The 15,811-nt window shown below is 59.5% G+C and overlaps 1 protein-coding gene across 1 annotated transcript in view; it reads right to left on the bottom strand.

Annotated features, from left to right (window-relative positions):
• LOC113978694 (arf-GAP with GTPase, ANK repeat and PH domain-containing protein 3-like) overlaps positions 1-15,811 on the bottom strand; it is a 73,926-nt gene that overhangs the window by 36,740 nt on the left and 21,375 nt on the right. Inside the window, exons 8-10 of the mRNA XM_027705828.1 lie at positions 12,616-12,771; positions 8,761-8,853; positions 2,379-2,483 (exon numbers count right to left, since the gene is read on the bottom strand). Coding sequence (XP_027561629.1) covers positions 2,379-2,483; positions 8,761-8,853; positions 12,616-12,771 — 354 coding nt within the window. The remainder of the gene's footprint in view (positions 1-2,378; positions 2,484-8,760; positions 8,854-12,615; positions 12,772-15,811) is intronic.

Genomic DNA, 15,811 nt, shown 5'->3' with positions numbered 1-15,811 from the left:
AACCACCAGAGCAGAGGTGGAGGTGGCACCTCAGGGCAGGAACACACCCACTGCCCCACAGGACCCGAGCACAGGTCTGGGCTGGTGGTCAAGGCAGATTCACTTCCATCAGGGAGTCAGAACCCCTGAGTCCAGGGCCCGGCCCAGCTCACCAGTGCAGGCTCCTCCAGCCTCTGACTGCAAACCCGTGGTTTACACCACACTCCTGATGAGGAAACCTCCAAGTGGGCCTGGAGCTGCCATGATCCAGGCCCAGAAACAGGTTGAGTGCTGAACACCCAAAAGGGAGAGAATGTAACAGAGAGGGAAGAGGAGTCAAGGCAGGAACTGCCCTGACTCATGCCAAGGAACAGCCACTGGGAGCACAGAAGCAGCACAAAAATGCTCTGGGACTTGAACATCCTGATGGACAGGGAAAGACTCTCTTCCTGCAGGGCTCAGCCTGCACCCAGAATTCTGCCATCCCTCAGACACGTGGCAGCACAGGCAGGAGCCCATTCCAAGGTAGGAATCTTCAGGATGCTAGGTGTCCCCTTGGCTGAGGCTCTGTGGCTTGTTCTAGCCCGCAGCTCCCCTCACCATGTACCCTCCAGCTTGGGAGCTGCTGCCACAATGAAGTGACAGAATTGCAGGTTGTACAGCAGGTACCACAGGAAAGGGGAGGCAGAGGGGCTCTGCTGCCCCTTTCCTGCACACAAAGCCACAGGAAAGCACAGGACACAAGGGTGGGTGCCAGAGTCCTTTCCCCAGCTCTCAGGGAGGCACAGGGGGGAGCACACAGAACCCCTGCCCTGCAGCAGCCAGGCTGGGCAGCCCCATGCTCTCTGCCCACACGTAATCAGCCCTGGCTGTGGGTAAACATGCCGGGTGATACAACACCTATCTCAAGTGCAAGGTTCAGAGCTCCCCGTGGAAACTGGGGAGGAGAGGCCCAGCTCGAACCGCCCCCAGCAACGGGCTGTGGATCACCAGTGGCACCAGGTGGAAGTGAACCAGATTTTTGCTCGGGGCAATGCAGTAATGAAATGAAACACTGAAGAAGTGCAGGAAGGAAAGAGACTGGCATCAATCTCGATCACCCCCTGAGGAAGGAGTGGTGTAAAAAGGAGAGAAACCTGGTGTGCAGCAACAGCATCCGAGAGTGGTTAAACAACAGCCCAGAAATTGCTCTGCCTCTACAGCTGATGGTAATAACAGCCCATGATGGGAATGTGATAAAGTCACACACGCGTGTGAGCACACACAGAGACAGCAGCAGCAGCCCTTCTCTCCCAGTCTGGGGCTCCAAAGCCAAAAAAACAGGGTTACAAAGTTAGGGAACAGCAGGCCACACCATGGCATGGGGATCAAGGTCTAACAGAAAAAGCTCCCACAAATCAGGGAGAGGGGATGCAATGGCTGGGTCTCCAGTGCAAGCACAGGAGGGTCCCCGGATCATGGTCTCAGGAGCTGGACGAGCACAGCAAGCCCTGGAGCCAGGGATGCAGGGTTAGCAATGCAGAGAAGGACTCTGAGGCTCAGGGCACTCCAACATCACATGTCCGAGGATATCAGGGACAGACTGAGGGCCTTTGAGCATTCACAAGATCTGCAGCACCTTATCCTTCTCCCTGCAGCCCCAGAGGGTGCTCCAGCACCCCTAAACCGCCCTGAGCTCTCCCGTCTGTCTGTCCTGCAGCAGCACGTCCTCTCGGAGGTGCCGGGGCCTGTGTCACAGGTGTGTCTGTCCGTGGTTGCTGTCGCAGCAGCAAACTGTGCTCAAGAGGGAACGGGGAAGAAGCCATTAGCCCCGCAGTGGGGAGGCGACAGAGATGGATGGGGCGGCAGCTGCGCCCGAGCCACGCGGGGAGGAGGATCAGCCCCGCACCGGCGGCAGCTCAGCTCGGCAGGCTCTGCACAGGCACCTCGTCTCCATTACCCAATACCTAGCAGCCAGGAAAATTATTCCACACCCAAATGGCACCGTCAGCCGTGGCTGCACGGAGTTCTCTGCCTGCTCCTCACCCAGCTGTGGGGTGGCAGCAGCCCCTGCTTTAATGCACCGAGCAGGCAAAGAGGAGAGCTGCGGCTCCTCGGCACAGTCCTGCACAGAGTGTGTTCCCACCAGCCTGACGCTGCACAAACAGCCTGCAGGAGAGGGAAGGGGTTCCTTCAGACCCTGGTAAAAAACAGCTCTACTGAAAACACCGCCCTGGAGGGAGCCAGAGCTGAACTCCTGCGCAGTGGAGAGGGCAGAGCCCAGGGATCCCACCCACTGCCAAACCCTTCCCAGCCCCTCTCTGTCACCGTGCCTGCTGTGAGAGCATCTGCAGCAGCAGCCACAGCATGAAGGACACCGCTCTGTCCCACCCTGCTCCCCTGCCCAGCCCAGTACTCACGTGCAGGCTGGGGTGGTAGGTGAGGACCCCGTTGTCACACAGCGTCACGTACTTCTTCTTCCACTCCTTGTTGAGGGACTTGCCGCTGCGTTTGAGGAGAATGCCCTGAAACAGAAGAGTCAGAAGTCTCACACCATGTTTGGTTCAGGCACCTCCCGCTCCGCTCCAGCACTGCCCCTTGGAGACTGGTCTTGGAAAAGACACAAAGAGCAGACTCAAGGAAACATCTTCTAGGTTGGCTCTCCCACAGCATTTCCCTGGGCTGTGCCCCTTTCCCCACCAACAACTCAGTCCCCACAGACAGCCCCCTTCCCTCTGAGATGTGCCAGCACCAATGCCCAGGTCCTCTGAGGGACCCATCACATCCTCTGGTGTCCTGAATCGCTCCCTGGGCAAATGTCCTGTGCCAAAGGGCAGTGCCCACCCACAGCAGGAAGCAACCTCCCTACCACCAACACAGCTGGCTCCCAGACCTTCTCCCACCACCCAAAGCACAGAGTGGTCAAGGCAGGGACAACAAGGGGACAGGTGGGGGCTGATTGAGGGACAAAATTCCAAATACAGGTCTCCCAAGGGATGCACATTCCCTCGCCTGCTTGCAATTCTTTCTGAGAGCTGCCAAACAGAGCTAGGGACACATTCCAGGAGAGAAAGCAAGTCCTGGGCAATTGAGGGGTTGGTTCACACCCTCTTCTCATCAGGATTTTCCATGAGACCCATCCTGTGGTCTCTGGCACAGCACACTCCCAGGGCTGGGAAACGACTGCACTCACATACCCTGAACTCCCCCTTCCCACCAGGACAAACCGGAATCAATTCCACTGATCTGAACCAAAGCTCAGAACTTGGACCCTCCTCATCCTTTCCCCATCCACTTCTGCCTCCCCAGGAAATCCACCTCCAGCAGCAATCCATCAGGTACCAGGTACGGGCAGAGGTGGAGAGGGAGAGGGAAGGTGGAGCAAGATGCTGGATGCAAGGAGAAGGGAGAAGACATCAAGCATTCTGCCAGCAGTGATGGAAGGACAGCACGGAGGGACAAAAGTAGGAATGAATAAGGGAGTCTGGGAAAAAGGCTGGATCTATCAAATGTCAGGCCTGGGCCCTTGGAAATCGCTGTCTGGACAGACACCCAGACTGGCTGTTCCTAACATGGCAAAAATCTGGGCCCCAGGCCAGCCCCTCCTCAGAAACCTGGGCAGAAAGTCTCAGCCCTGCCAGCCTCGGCATATTTGGGGGCCCTGTCCCAGTGCCTGGAGACTGGGCTGCTGCACCTCCACGGTGGACTGGCCCAGCACAAAGTGGAGGGGTTTGGCGCACACGGGGGGACAACGCTGCCAGACGTGACCGTGAAATCAGAGATAAATGGTGCACAACAGGCAGAAGTACTCCATGACTGCTCCGGCTCAGGGCTCGGGAAGCAAACAGTGGGAAAAGGAAACACCCCCTGCTCGTGCAGGGATGAGACAGCGAAACAGAGCAGCGAGGGCGAAGCTGTGTGTGGGCAGGATCGGATCCCCTGCCAGGATCAGCTCCCTCAAGAGCTCCGAGGGGATGGGAGCACGAGCTCACTCAGTGGCAGTCAGAAGGTGCTGACAGAACACTCTGGAATGTGGCAGCTGACCAGCAGCTCCTGCTCTGCCGACATCTGCCAGGGGACAAACAATGACCCTCGGAATCACAACCGGACACTAACACCAGGCAAATGTGTGGAAAACCCACAGCAAGGACTGATGGGAAAAAAAAAAGAGGAGAGCAGAGCAGCCAATGCCAGCTGGTGCAGACGGGACAGCAGAGGAGCCTGGTCCTACCCTGGGTGAGATGCAATATCTGAGGGCTGTGCTGACACAGCGTTTTTAGCTTTCTGTCAGTACTTTAACTGAGCAGCAACACCCTTAAACACCAGCTGTACAAAACCCAGAGCCAGCAATGGATGGAGTGAAAACTGGTCAAGTGCAAGGTCTTAAAACACATCCATGACTGAGAGCAATGTGGTCATACATGGTAAACCTGTGCCCAACATTTGTTCAGTATCTTTCAAACAGATCTGCTTCAGACCAGGGTGAAGTTGCAGATCTGGCTCAAAGTCACTGGGTGAAATTCTATGGCTTCTGGGTATGACAATTCCTTTCTGACCATGAAGATCCCTTCTGGGTATGTAATAATCCCTCCTGGGCATCACGATCCCTTAAACCCAGCTTGGTCCCACAGCCTGACTTGCCCACACGTGCTGTATAACAGCTCCAGCTACTTCTCCTCAATGTGTCTTGTACCTGATGCACCTTGGTGTTACAAAACACCCAATTCAACACTTCCAGACTGCCCCAAAATCGTGCTGCCTGCAGAGGAGAGTTCGGCTGCAGTTAGTTCAGCCTCAAACCTGGAACTTGGCAAACTAAGAAGCACTAAGAAGCACAACCAGACTCAGAGCCAGAAAGGAAGATCCAGCACTGCAGCCCATTTTTGTGAGCCAGGAGGCACAAGAGTCCAAAACCAGGAGCAACTACAGGGTGCAAATAAACACCTAATGCAATACAATGGCTTTCTGCCCGCGGCCGAGGCCGTCCCCTCGTGCTCCCAGTCCTGGCCAGGCTCCTCACGGCTCCAAGACCAGCCAGACCCCTGTGCTCCTCCACCTCCCTCTGCGCCTCCTGGGAAGGCTCACAGCAAATAACTCTTCCACGAGGTTCTTCCCGTACGGAAGTCGCGTGCCAAGGGCAGGAGCAGCCAGAGCCGAAAGGCAGGAGAGGACAGCCCGATCCTCTCCCTTTCCCCCGTTCCCCTCTCCCGGCATTCCGTGCCCGGCTCTGTGCCGGGGCTGTGCTGCCACACAGTAAAAGCAGCAGCAGCAATATGCAGCGTAATGAAGCAGGGAGCGGCGATGGCCCCCAGAGGACTCGTTTACTCCACAAATCTCCCTTCCACTCACTTTTTGCTAAGAATTTTAACACCAAACTTAATTGTGAAGTCGCGTATTGATTGGAAAATGCAAATGGCAATTTAAATGTAATCTAAGCTCCCAGCATGATCCCAGCTCCCAAGGAGGAGGAGCCGCCCGCCCTGGGCCCTGCTGGAGTGCACGGCCCGAGCGGAGCCAGGCCAGGGGCCGAGGGACCCCCGGGCCTCCGGCACGCTCCACGCAGCCTTCCCAGAAAGATCTGGTGGATGTGCAATTAGGAGTTCATTCCTGGCAACAAACAGCTGGGGAAGCTTCGTCTCCCAGCCCAATTAACCCACTTCTTGGAGACAAGCGTCCAGCTATGAGGGAGCTCTTCCAGCCTTGCAGGACCATCACTGAAAGGACACTGTGGCACAGTGTCCCTGTGGCACAGGGATCCTGAGTCCCTGGCACAGAGCACCCCTGGCACAGGCACCAGTCGCCCCTGCAGCCCAGAGGGAGCAGAGGTGCTGTCCCAGGTGTTGAGGGGCCCCAACACTCTCTCTTCCAGATGTGTTTCCCCAACATATCTTTTCCAGATGTGCATTAAGGGAGACAGATCAGGTCACCCAGAGGTGCTGTGCTGGAGAAGGTGGTGACAAGTGACAACTAGGCACCCTGTCATGGCAGCACATGTCCCTTCTCAGCCAAGTCTCCCCAAAGCTTCTCCTTTCTGCAGCACCCAGCCCAGCCTCCCACATCCTGGTTCCATGCAAACCCTGGGCCTGGTGCTCCCCAGGGGCTGCCAGCGCTTTCCAGTGCTTGTTCTGCCCCCACAGAGCCCAGGAAGGGGTCGTGGGTCACAGGAGTCACAGGGGAGTCTGCCAGGCAGCCAACCCACTGCCTTCAGCCACCAGTTGGTAACGTAACCACAGACCAGCCCCGTTCTTCCAAGAGAAGAACTCAACTGCTCCAAGGTGACATGCCAGTGGCCCAAGCACCCAACACAGCTGTGCTGCCACCAGCCCAGTGGTGCCCACACCGAGGGAACACTGGACACATACTCAGCCAGAAGGTCCTGCACGTTTGCCACTCACAGCCCCAAACCCACCGGCTTCTCTGCTCTTACAGCTGGGCAGGACCATCAGGCTGTGCAAGAGGAAAACCAACTAAAGACCCTGCTCTCCTACTGCCCTGCAAAGAGACAGCAAGCAACTAGACCTCCATGATCCACCAGAAGAGGAAGGTCCACACCAGGGAACAGAGCAACCATCCCCTGTCCTCAGCCCTGCCCAGGGCCAGCACCTCCAGCACAGTGTAACCCAGAGCCCGAGGAAGGAGAGCCACTGGCACAAGCTGGTATCCACCTGTTCAACACCACTCCCTCCCCTGCATGTTCCTGTATAAACACTGACAAGATCTCTGCAAAATCACCTCCTGAAGCTCTGGCTATGGGAGGTGCCAGGCGAGGACATGGATCTCCCCTGGGAACACTTTGCTCTGGGCTCTCCTGGGGAGCTGCTGCTGCATGAACTGGTCCCTCCACTTAGTCCTGAACCAGGCAGCAGTTTGGCACCTCCTTCTCCTTGCAAAGCCCAGAAAGGATGTGCAGGCTGTGTTTGCAGACCTGGGCCTCTGTCGGTCCCAGTTCTCCCCCTGTTCCACACGAGAGCAGCACTGTCATGCCTACAGCAATCCCACTACAGCACTGCATCCTCTGGCAGACCAGACAAAGGCCAGGCCCTGTCAGCAGCACGGAGACACAGGAGCAGGTAAAGGAAGCATCCTGCCCTGCCAAGTGGAGGGAGATCCTCAAAAAAGAAACCCATAGGTCCAGACAACCAAGACCACAGGAGGGGTCCCAGGACCAGCCCTCTGGCAGGCAGCAGTAGGTTCTGGGGAGCCACATCAGGTCCCACTGAGGGCTTCAGCTGCTCTGCTCTCAGCCTCCCCTTCCTCACCACGGAACAGCTGCACACCACTTTCCCCTGATGCCCAGGCTGGGCTGACCCAAAACCAGAGTATATGGGCACTGCCACTGCAAACCAACAACAACCCACTGCAAACCAACAAAAACCCACTGCACACCAACAGCACCCGTGCCACAGAGAGCTGGCTGCCTCTTCCTGCTGGGCTGTACCAGTTCCTGGCACCCCGGGAGCAGAGCCCCCATGTGTGAGACCACACAGCCCCTGCCCTGGCACTGCTTCCCCTGTCACTGCTCCCCAGAGCCAACCCTCCCAACGCTGCCCTCCTGGTGTCACCCTCTTTCCAGCATGCCAGGGGCACCAAGAGCCCCACGCCAGCCTGCCACAGGGTTACTCCATTGGCTGGAAGTGCAGGAGCTCTGGCAGCTCCAGCAGCGAGCAGAGTCTCTCTCCTCTGACCCACCCCTCCAACTCCTCAGCCAGCCTGGCCTCACCAAGTCCTCCTTCCCCAGGGAATCTCAGCATGGAATGGTACCAGGCAGACAGGATCTGGTGGGGATGCAGACTGTGCCCTCCTGCCCCACAGCCCAGCGCTCCCACGATGCAGAGACACAACTGGCCCCGTGTGGGGCACAGCTCAGCCCTGGCAGCATGGGGGGCACATGGGGCATGGAGAGGCCAGTGGGGGCCACGGCGGGGAAATGAATCCACAAGGGGGGCATGAGGTGCAAGGCAGGGGCACAGCCAGGCACTGCCAAGCAGTGTATGGATCCGTCTTGTCCATGGTGCCAGGAAATCCCAGTGGAAACTATCCAGACAACCCACATCGCTTGGCTAACTCGGACATCACCCATCGCTGCTTGCCAGCGACTGACACGGGCAGGCAATGCTCCGGGTCAGTGCCAGGCAGCTTGAGCTTCCCTGGAGGCCAGAAGGCAGGATCCAAACACACAAGTGGGGCCTCCCTTGGATTCCCAGCAGTTCACTGTGTGGGTACTGTGCTCGCAGCTTTTTGCAGCAGCCCACGAGAAGGGGAGGCCCTCTCCTGTCCTGCCGGAGGGCAGCGAGGCCAGAGCATGAGCAGGAGTGGAGAGGAACAGGAGAGGAGCAGAGGAGGAGCAGTGAGGCTGCTCGGGGGCTGTGCAGGCGGGGTGTGGATGCCATCTGCTGGAACCGCTCCGCAGCCGCAGCCACCCCCGCCGTTCCCTCAGCAGCCCCACCGCAGGCCCCCAGAGCCCCCCTACCAGCCCCCCGCCCAAGTTCCCTCAACAGCCCCTTCTGCAGCCCCCCAGCAGCCCCCCTCCAGAGCCCCTGCCAGCCCCCCGATGCAGTTCCCCCAGCAGCTCCCGCCTCAGCCCCACACAGCCCCCAGCAGCCCTCGCTGCAGCCCCCACCCTGCGCCCCCCACCCGCACACGGCACAGGGTCACACCCGCAGCCCCAGCACCCCCTGGCCACCGGGCCCGGCGGGTGTGCAGCCCCCCCGTGCTGAGGGGCACCGACCCCCAGCGCTCCCGTGCCGAGCAAAGGCACCCTGGACTGCACCCCCCAGACCCTGCTCACGGGCAGCATCGAACCTGCTTCATGGGAATGGCCCTCCCGCTGCCAATACTGTCCGCTTTGCACTCCGGCACCTTCTTGTCCCGCTCCGGGTCCGCGCCCTTCCGAGACTGGAAGAGAAGAGACAGGGGTCTGTTAGAGACGGGCACAGGAGACCCAAAGGCACGGCCTCCCCGTCCCCAGCGGGCTCCAGACCAGACCACTCCGCTCTCCCCCGGCCAGCTCTCCCAGCGCACGGCCCCTCTAGGGACACTGGGGACACTCCAGCCCGGCCCCCCCGCCAGCTCTCCTCTCCCCCCACTGCAAGCAGAGCTGTCCTCCTCCTGGCAGAGCGGGGCTGCCTCGGCCCCCCCTCCCGCGGGGCACACAGGACATGGCGACAGACACAAATGGCATGGGATGCGGGTGGAGCATGGATGGAAGCAGGAGAGGCTCAGGCAGTGAAGGAACTCACACCTCTACTAATCCAACAGATTTATTCTGGTAACACACTTGCACCATACAAAGTAGCACAGGTCACCGGGCGGAGATACCAGCCCCTTACAAAAGAGCATGGACAATAAATATCTACCACACGTCTAGAGCGGCGAGAGTGGGACCCGCCGGCGCCCGAGGGCCGCGGGGAGAGCAAACTCCGATAAATACAATATGAAATTTACAGTCTGTTGAGCAGAACTCATTCAAAGTGCTTAGGACAGAGGGAAATACCAAGTCATACACGGCATGGAGCACAACCAATACATTCAGAATCACAACAATGGCAGGAGGCAGCGGCAGCGTCTCTCTGGAGTGTCCTACACACCCCCTCAGTCCGGGAGCGCCCCATGTGCTTTGGATCAGAAAGGGACACAAGCCCCGCGCGCCTGGGACACCGATTCACCGGCTTTTGGGCCCAGAACCAAACAAAGAGATCGAAAGAGAAGAAAACTAAAGAGACACAGATGGCTGCTCGGCTGCGAGGAGGAAGAGGAGGAGGAGCAGGAGTCCATGCAGGCTGCAGAGGTGCAGGAGGGAGGAAGGAGCGGAGCGCTAGCGGCAGGCGCTGCAGCGGCTCCCGCAGGCAGCAGCAAAGCGTCTTTTGGCCCATCCAGCTCCACGCGCGGCTGTCGCCCGGTCCCAGAGGCTCTGCAGGTCTTCCCATCCCAGGAGGGTCGTCCGTCTGGCATCCCCGAGCACGGGCAGTGCCTAGACAGCATCCAGCAGGCCCAGAAATGTCCCAGCTTAAAGTGCAGGCGCAGGCCGTCTCAGCGCTTCCTAGACTTTACATTGGGGGGATTTAAAAGGCTCCTGCGTGTCTCCGAGGGGGGGACCCATGCTGGCTGGAGGGCGGGCGAGCCTCTAATCTTAGATCAATCCCAGTGCCCATCCCTTATCCGGCCCTGGAGAGGCAATGAAAAGTGAGAGAATTTGTACAGAGGTGCCGTGTGTAACCACCTGGATCTTCTAATTTGGAAGGAGTTGGAAAGGCCTTTTTGTTGATGAAAAGTTGGAAACAGTGGCACATATCTGCAAATATCGAAAGAATAAAGAGTTTGGCAAGTTATACTCAGAACACGGACACGAGTCTGTCAGTGATGGGCGCCAGCGGACAGCACGGACAGGCCACGGAGCGGGCGCCGGCGGCAGCAGCAGTCGGGGCAGGGCAGGGGCTGAGTGCAGGTGGGCACCTCGGGGTGGGCACAGCGTCTGTCTGTCTCCACCTGGAGCTCTGGGGCACGCAGACCCTGCTGGAGGGGTGTGATCCAGTGGGGAGTGGGAAGGGAGCGGGAGGGGAGCGAGAGCAGGAGAGAGGAGGAGGAGGAGAGGACAAGGAGGAGAGGAGAGGAGAGGAGAGGAGAGGAGAAGTGAAGGAGCCAGGCACGGCTCGGGACTGGGGCTGCAGTGGCTCCTGGAGCTGAGCCGAGCACCACACCTCGGAGAGGCCTGTGCTCACCTGGGGACCCTGCAGGGACGGGGGCTGCTGGCTACACCTGAGCTGTCTGCCTGGGAAAAGGTAGCGGCAGAAAACGGCCTGCCCTTTCCCTTCCTGCCCTGCCCTCCCTGGCCCTGTCCCACTGCAGGAGGAGGTGTCGGGAGCTGCTGCTGCTGCCACGACCAGATGGGTGAAGACGTCAACGTGAGCCATGGATGTGCACCAGCACACGAGCAAGCAGGTGAGGTGAGCCCCAGAGCCCCAGCCCCACGGCGAGCGAGCGCGCCAGCCCAGCCCAGTGAGCAAGCGTGAGCCCGGGATGGGAGAGCACGTGAGAGCCCGCACGGATGATGGTGGCCACAGCCAACAAGCGTAAGCCCCGCAGCAAGCCGCCCTCCTCCTCCCCCAGCGTGTGCCCACCCCACGAGAGCGAGCAGGGGGCTCCGGGGAGCGTGAGCACGAGCTGACGGCGAGTCCGGCCCGTGGGCGCGCAGCCAGCACGGGGTACAGTGGGACGGGTGGCACAGCACGAGCACCCGAGCACGGGGTACAGCAGCAAGCACGAGAGAACGGCGGGGAGGGGGAGCATCCCTCAGCACCGGGGACAGCGAGAGGCACGGCCATGGACAGGGACCCACGGCAGGGGTGAGCACGGGAGGGCAGTGAGGGAACAACCATGCGCTGGGAGTGGGACCCGCTGCGAGGGACAGCGTGTGCTGTCAGGAGGGGTGGGGGCACAGCCCACCCGCCCACAGCACAGGGACAAGGTGAGCGTGGGGCAGGGGCGTGCAGAGAGAGCTGGGGGTGCGTGGGGGTGCAATCAGGGGGAGTGCACAGAGCATTCAGGACATCAGCGCAGAAGCTTCCAGGATGTCAGAAGCCGAGGGAGATGGGCACGCTCCCAGCACAAAGAGTGGGGAATCTGGGATGCCAATGGTGCAGTGAGAGGGATGGGGCGTGGGACACTGCGTTTGTGTGGTCTGGTCACAAGGGTGACACGGTGCAACAGGTACAAGGACTTTGTGGTGGCCGGTGCCACAGACAGCAGATACAGAGTGCTGAGGAATGGTGGCTGGAAAGCACATTGAGATGGGGAGAGGAGCGAGGCCAGAGCCCGCACACATACATGGGGAACAGAGGTTACACCTACACTAGACACAGGACTGGGACACGTGTGTGCTCACAGCGAGGGGACACTCATGGCTGCACTAACAGCGAGGGTGAGTGTGAGGGCAGGACTGTGCACGCTGCATGGACGGTGTGTGCATGGTGTGAGAGCGTGTGGAGAGGCAGGCTGCAAGGCAACCAGCACAGGGAAGAGCTGCAAACGTACCCTGCTCCACCTGGGACTTCGCTGCCTCCCCTCTGCCTCCCCTCCCTCCGTGCCCACGGCAGCTCCCAGTGTGCTGCTCGAGCCACGCAGACGCAGGGCTCGGGAACGGGAGCGAGTGGGACCCCGTGCCAGGTGCTGGGCTCTGCATAGCACCACTGGACACAGCACCACTGGCACCAAACAGGGCTCCCAGCAGCAAAGGGCTCCGTGCCACGCCCGGGGGACACAGCCCCACGGAGAGGGAGAGCAGAGTCACCGGTGCTGTGCACGCACAGGGGCACTGCCCCATAAACAGGCAGGAGCTCTGCTCACACACACACTGCACACACACACACGAGTGCACGGGTGCACACTCCTACGTGTGCGAGGAATGTCCTGCTCCCAGGTGCTCCCCCTTGCATGCACACCCTGACAGAAGCAGCTCTCAGCACCACGGTCCCTGCACACGCCGAAGGTCCCTCCCACACACACGCACGTTCCTTTGTCCCCAGCCCTCAAGCCCTCCTGCCAGCGCTGCACAGGTCCCTGGGCAGGACAGCCCAGAGGGTCGGGCTGCCGGGACTCGCTCCCTTCCCCTCTCCTCCCCTGAAACCCCCCCCAGAGGTCCCGGGCCCCCGTGCCGCTTACCGTGAAGATGTTGGAGCGCCGCTTGGACTGCTTGCGGATGGGGGTGGGGGTGTTGGAGGCAGCAATGGTCTCGATCCGCAGCTCCCGCTGGCTGATGCTCGGGGTGGAGGGCACAGAGGAGGAGTAGTCACTGAAGGCTCCTCCACCGTTGGTGGCCTGGGGCAGGAGGAGAGGGGATGGTCAGACAGAGACAGGCTGCCTGGGGGCACGGCTGCGGGAACACCGTCCACCCACGCACCGCTGCAGGCAGGGCACAGGACTGGGACGGGGTGACATCCACAGAATCACAAAATCCCAGAACAGACTGGGCTGGAAGGGGCCTTAAAGACCATTTAGTTCCAACCTCCTGTCATGGGCACGGACATCTTCCACTAGACCAGACTGCTCCAAGTGCCATCCTATCTGGCCTTGAACGCTTCCAGGGATGGGGAGTCCACAACCTCTCTGGACAACACAGAGACATCCCAGGCCAAGCACTGCTGCTGCCTGACTGTGGGGCTCAGGAAAGCCTTCCCCCTCCTTCTGCTCTAGTTTTTCCACCAGGAAAATGTTCAAGTTCTGAGACTGACAGTGAAGGGCAGCAAATGGCCAGAGAGACCAGGCTGAAGCCCTTCCAGACACGGGTGTGGAGCAAGCCAGGAGCAGCAGGGACCCATGGCAGCCCCACCCAGCAGAGGGGCATGGCTGGGGCACCTCCATGTGCTCCCAGAACACTTGGGGAGAACATTCCAGGGGACTGGGATCGCTCCCCTTGGACAGTGAGAGCCCTCCCCTCCACTGAGACCATCGGACACGGGGCTGTGAGGCAGCCCAGAGCCTCCCCTTCCCTGTCACACAAGGACAACCATGATGCCAGTGGGGATGCGTGTCCCTAGGACTCCAGGTGTGCCCCCAGGACTCCAGACTTCGCCTTTCCAGTGTCCTGAAGCACGGGGTGCCACACCCCAAGCTCATGGTCTGTGTGAAACCCATCCCTGCTACTGGTTTGGAGGTTTATCCAAGCAGACCCTGAGACTGGCACACACCTCCCATGCCTGCAGACCACTGTGGCCCTGGCTGCAGTGGCCTGTGCCTGGGGACACATGGGACAACACGTGGGTCTTCACTAACACCTTGCTGGACTTCACGGCAAGGGGAAGACCCAACCACGTAGCCGTGCACCCACGTCAGCAACACATCTCCTCCAGACAAGGCTGCTCACTCCCACCCTGCCCATGCCAGCTCTGTGAGGAGCCACCTGGACAGGAGCTTAGGGAGGTGCCAGGAGCAATACCTGCACAGCAGCATTTCAGATCTGCAGGACAGGATGTCTCACTACAACACAGCACACAGCAGCCCGAGCTCCCTGGCAGCTCCGGAACAGGATTGCAGAAACACATGGAAGAGCTGCCCCTAGAAGGGCAGGAGAGCTCTGGCACCCCAGCAGGGGCAGCCCACCTCCTCCCAGCTCCCACACTCACAGAGTGGCAGCATCGATGGTCCAGGCAGCACCACAGGCACAGCCCAGCCCCAGAGAGAGGCACAACCTTCACCCAAGCCGTGGATCCTCTCATCTTTGACAAGAGAAATGGGAGAGGACACACAAGAGAACTTTCCTCTCTTAAGGGAAGGCCTCTCCTGCCAGTGACTTCTTGTCAGAGCCTTGAACAGACACAGCTCCTGTGAACCATGGGCCCAACACTCACAGGAGTTCTGCGGGTGCTGCGATGAAGGAAGAGTTGCAGACACCCAGGACCAACGAGAGGGAGAGGATTTACTGAGACAGCTCAAGTTTTGGATCAGGCATAACAACATGTGTGCAGCCAGTGTTTGACCTGTGTGAACCAGGCCAAAGAAAGAGAAATACTCCAAGTGTGAGGGAAGAGAAGGCAGATGCTGCAGCACAGAGAACGTGCCATGTGGACCAGTGAGCCAGGCACAGCTGCCCAGAGCCCTGGACCCCTCCAAGGCTGGCTCCTGGCTGTGCTCGGTGCCTCTCAGGGACCTTGGCAGCACATTCATGACGCCGTCACTGTGGGGAGGACCCGGTTCAGCAGAGGATATAGTGTTTGAGCTCCTGCCAGAGCAGCTGGGACAAACCCTGTGGATGTAGGTGATGGACACTAAAGCTCCAAGGAACAAATCTTGCTAAATCCTGGTTTATATTTTACACAGTCCCTGTAACCTTGTGTGTCATTTCTGCCTGGCTGGAATAACTTTCCTTAGCCCCAGTCTGCCTGGTGCTGGAGCCAAGGTTACTGTCCCTGGGCAATAAAGGACACTGGCCTTTGAGCCTCCTGTGTCCCACAGCCAGCCAAACCTAGGAAGGGCTTTGGGGCTGGAGGATGGCTTGCACCACACTCTGAAGGCACGCGGGAGGGCTGATCCCGCGAGTTTGGAGGCAGAGGAGAAATTCCCCCAAACACAGAGAGCAGCTCAGACAGGCAATCCTGAGCCAGCACACTGCTCTGCTGGAGCAGGGAACTCCAGAACTTCAGTGGGATCCAGGGATGCAGGACAAATCGCAGGGATGTGGGAGAACCCTGAGTAGACGACAGGTCTGGGCACGTACCCAGTGTCTGCTCCTGGCAGGGACTTTGCTGACGGACCTGAACAACTACCTGCGGTCACCATCAGAATCTGAGAACAGTGGGAGCTGGAAACCTGGTAAAACACGTCTGGGACAGATCCCTCCCGTTAATGCATAACGGGTGGAAGAGCATCAGCATTGCCACGGGGTGCCTGGGCAGGGCAGAGCACAGCTGGAGTCAAGGGGCTGTAATTCCTGGCGTAACAAGGCCTGAGGCAGAACACACAGATTTGGGAAGGGCTCCGAGTAGAAGAGTGCAAACAAACAGCAAACACTGACTTGGCATCTGCAGGAAGAGGGAAGAAGACAGAGGAGTGTACAAACCCTGGAATGGGGGCACCATGAGCCAAGCACACAATGGGATATGGGTTTCCCTGAGGAAATGCCAACACCCTCTGCTGCAGCTCCTGAGCTCTGCCGGAACGTGCCATGGCAGGCCAGGGAGCGCTGTTAACAGCTCAGGTCAGCTGTCCCCGGGGCTTCATTTCACTTGCAAACTTTAATTTTCCTCCTCTTTCATGTGCTCTCTCACTGAAGTCTGGGTGAAGGCCTTCCCAGTGCCCCCAAAGCGCCCGTGCAGGGAGGCAGAGCAAGGCCATGGGAGCACAGTGGGCACAGCAGCGGCTC

This window comes from Neopelma chrysocephalum, unplaced genomic scaffold (assembly GCF_003984885.1).
Source record: "Neopelma chrysocephalum unplaced genomic scaffold, ASM398488v2 Primary Assembly neopelma1_357, whole genome shotgun sequence".
Taxonomy (NCBI): Eukaryota; Metazoa; Chordata; class Aves; order Passeriformes; family Pipridae; genus Neopelma; species Neopelma chrysocephalum.
This window is presented reverse-complemented; position numbering and strand designations above follow the sequence as displayed.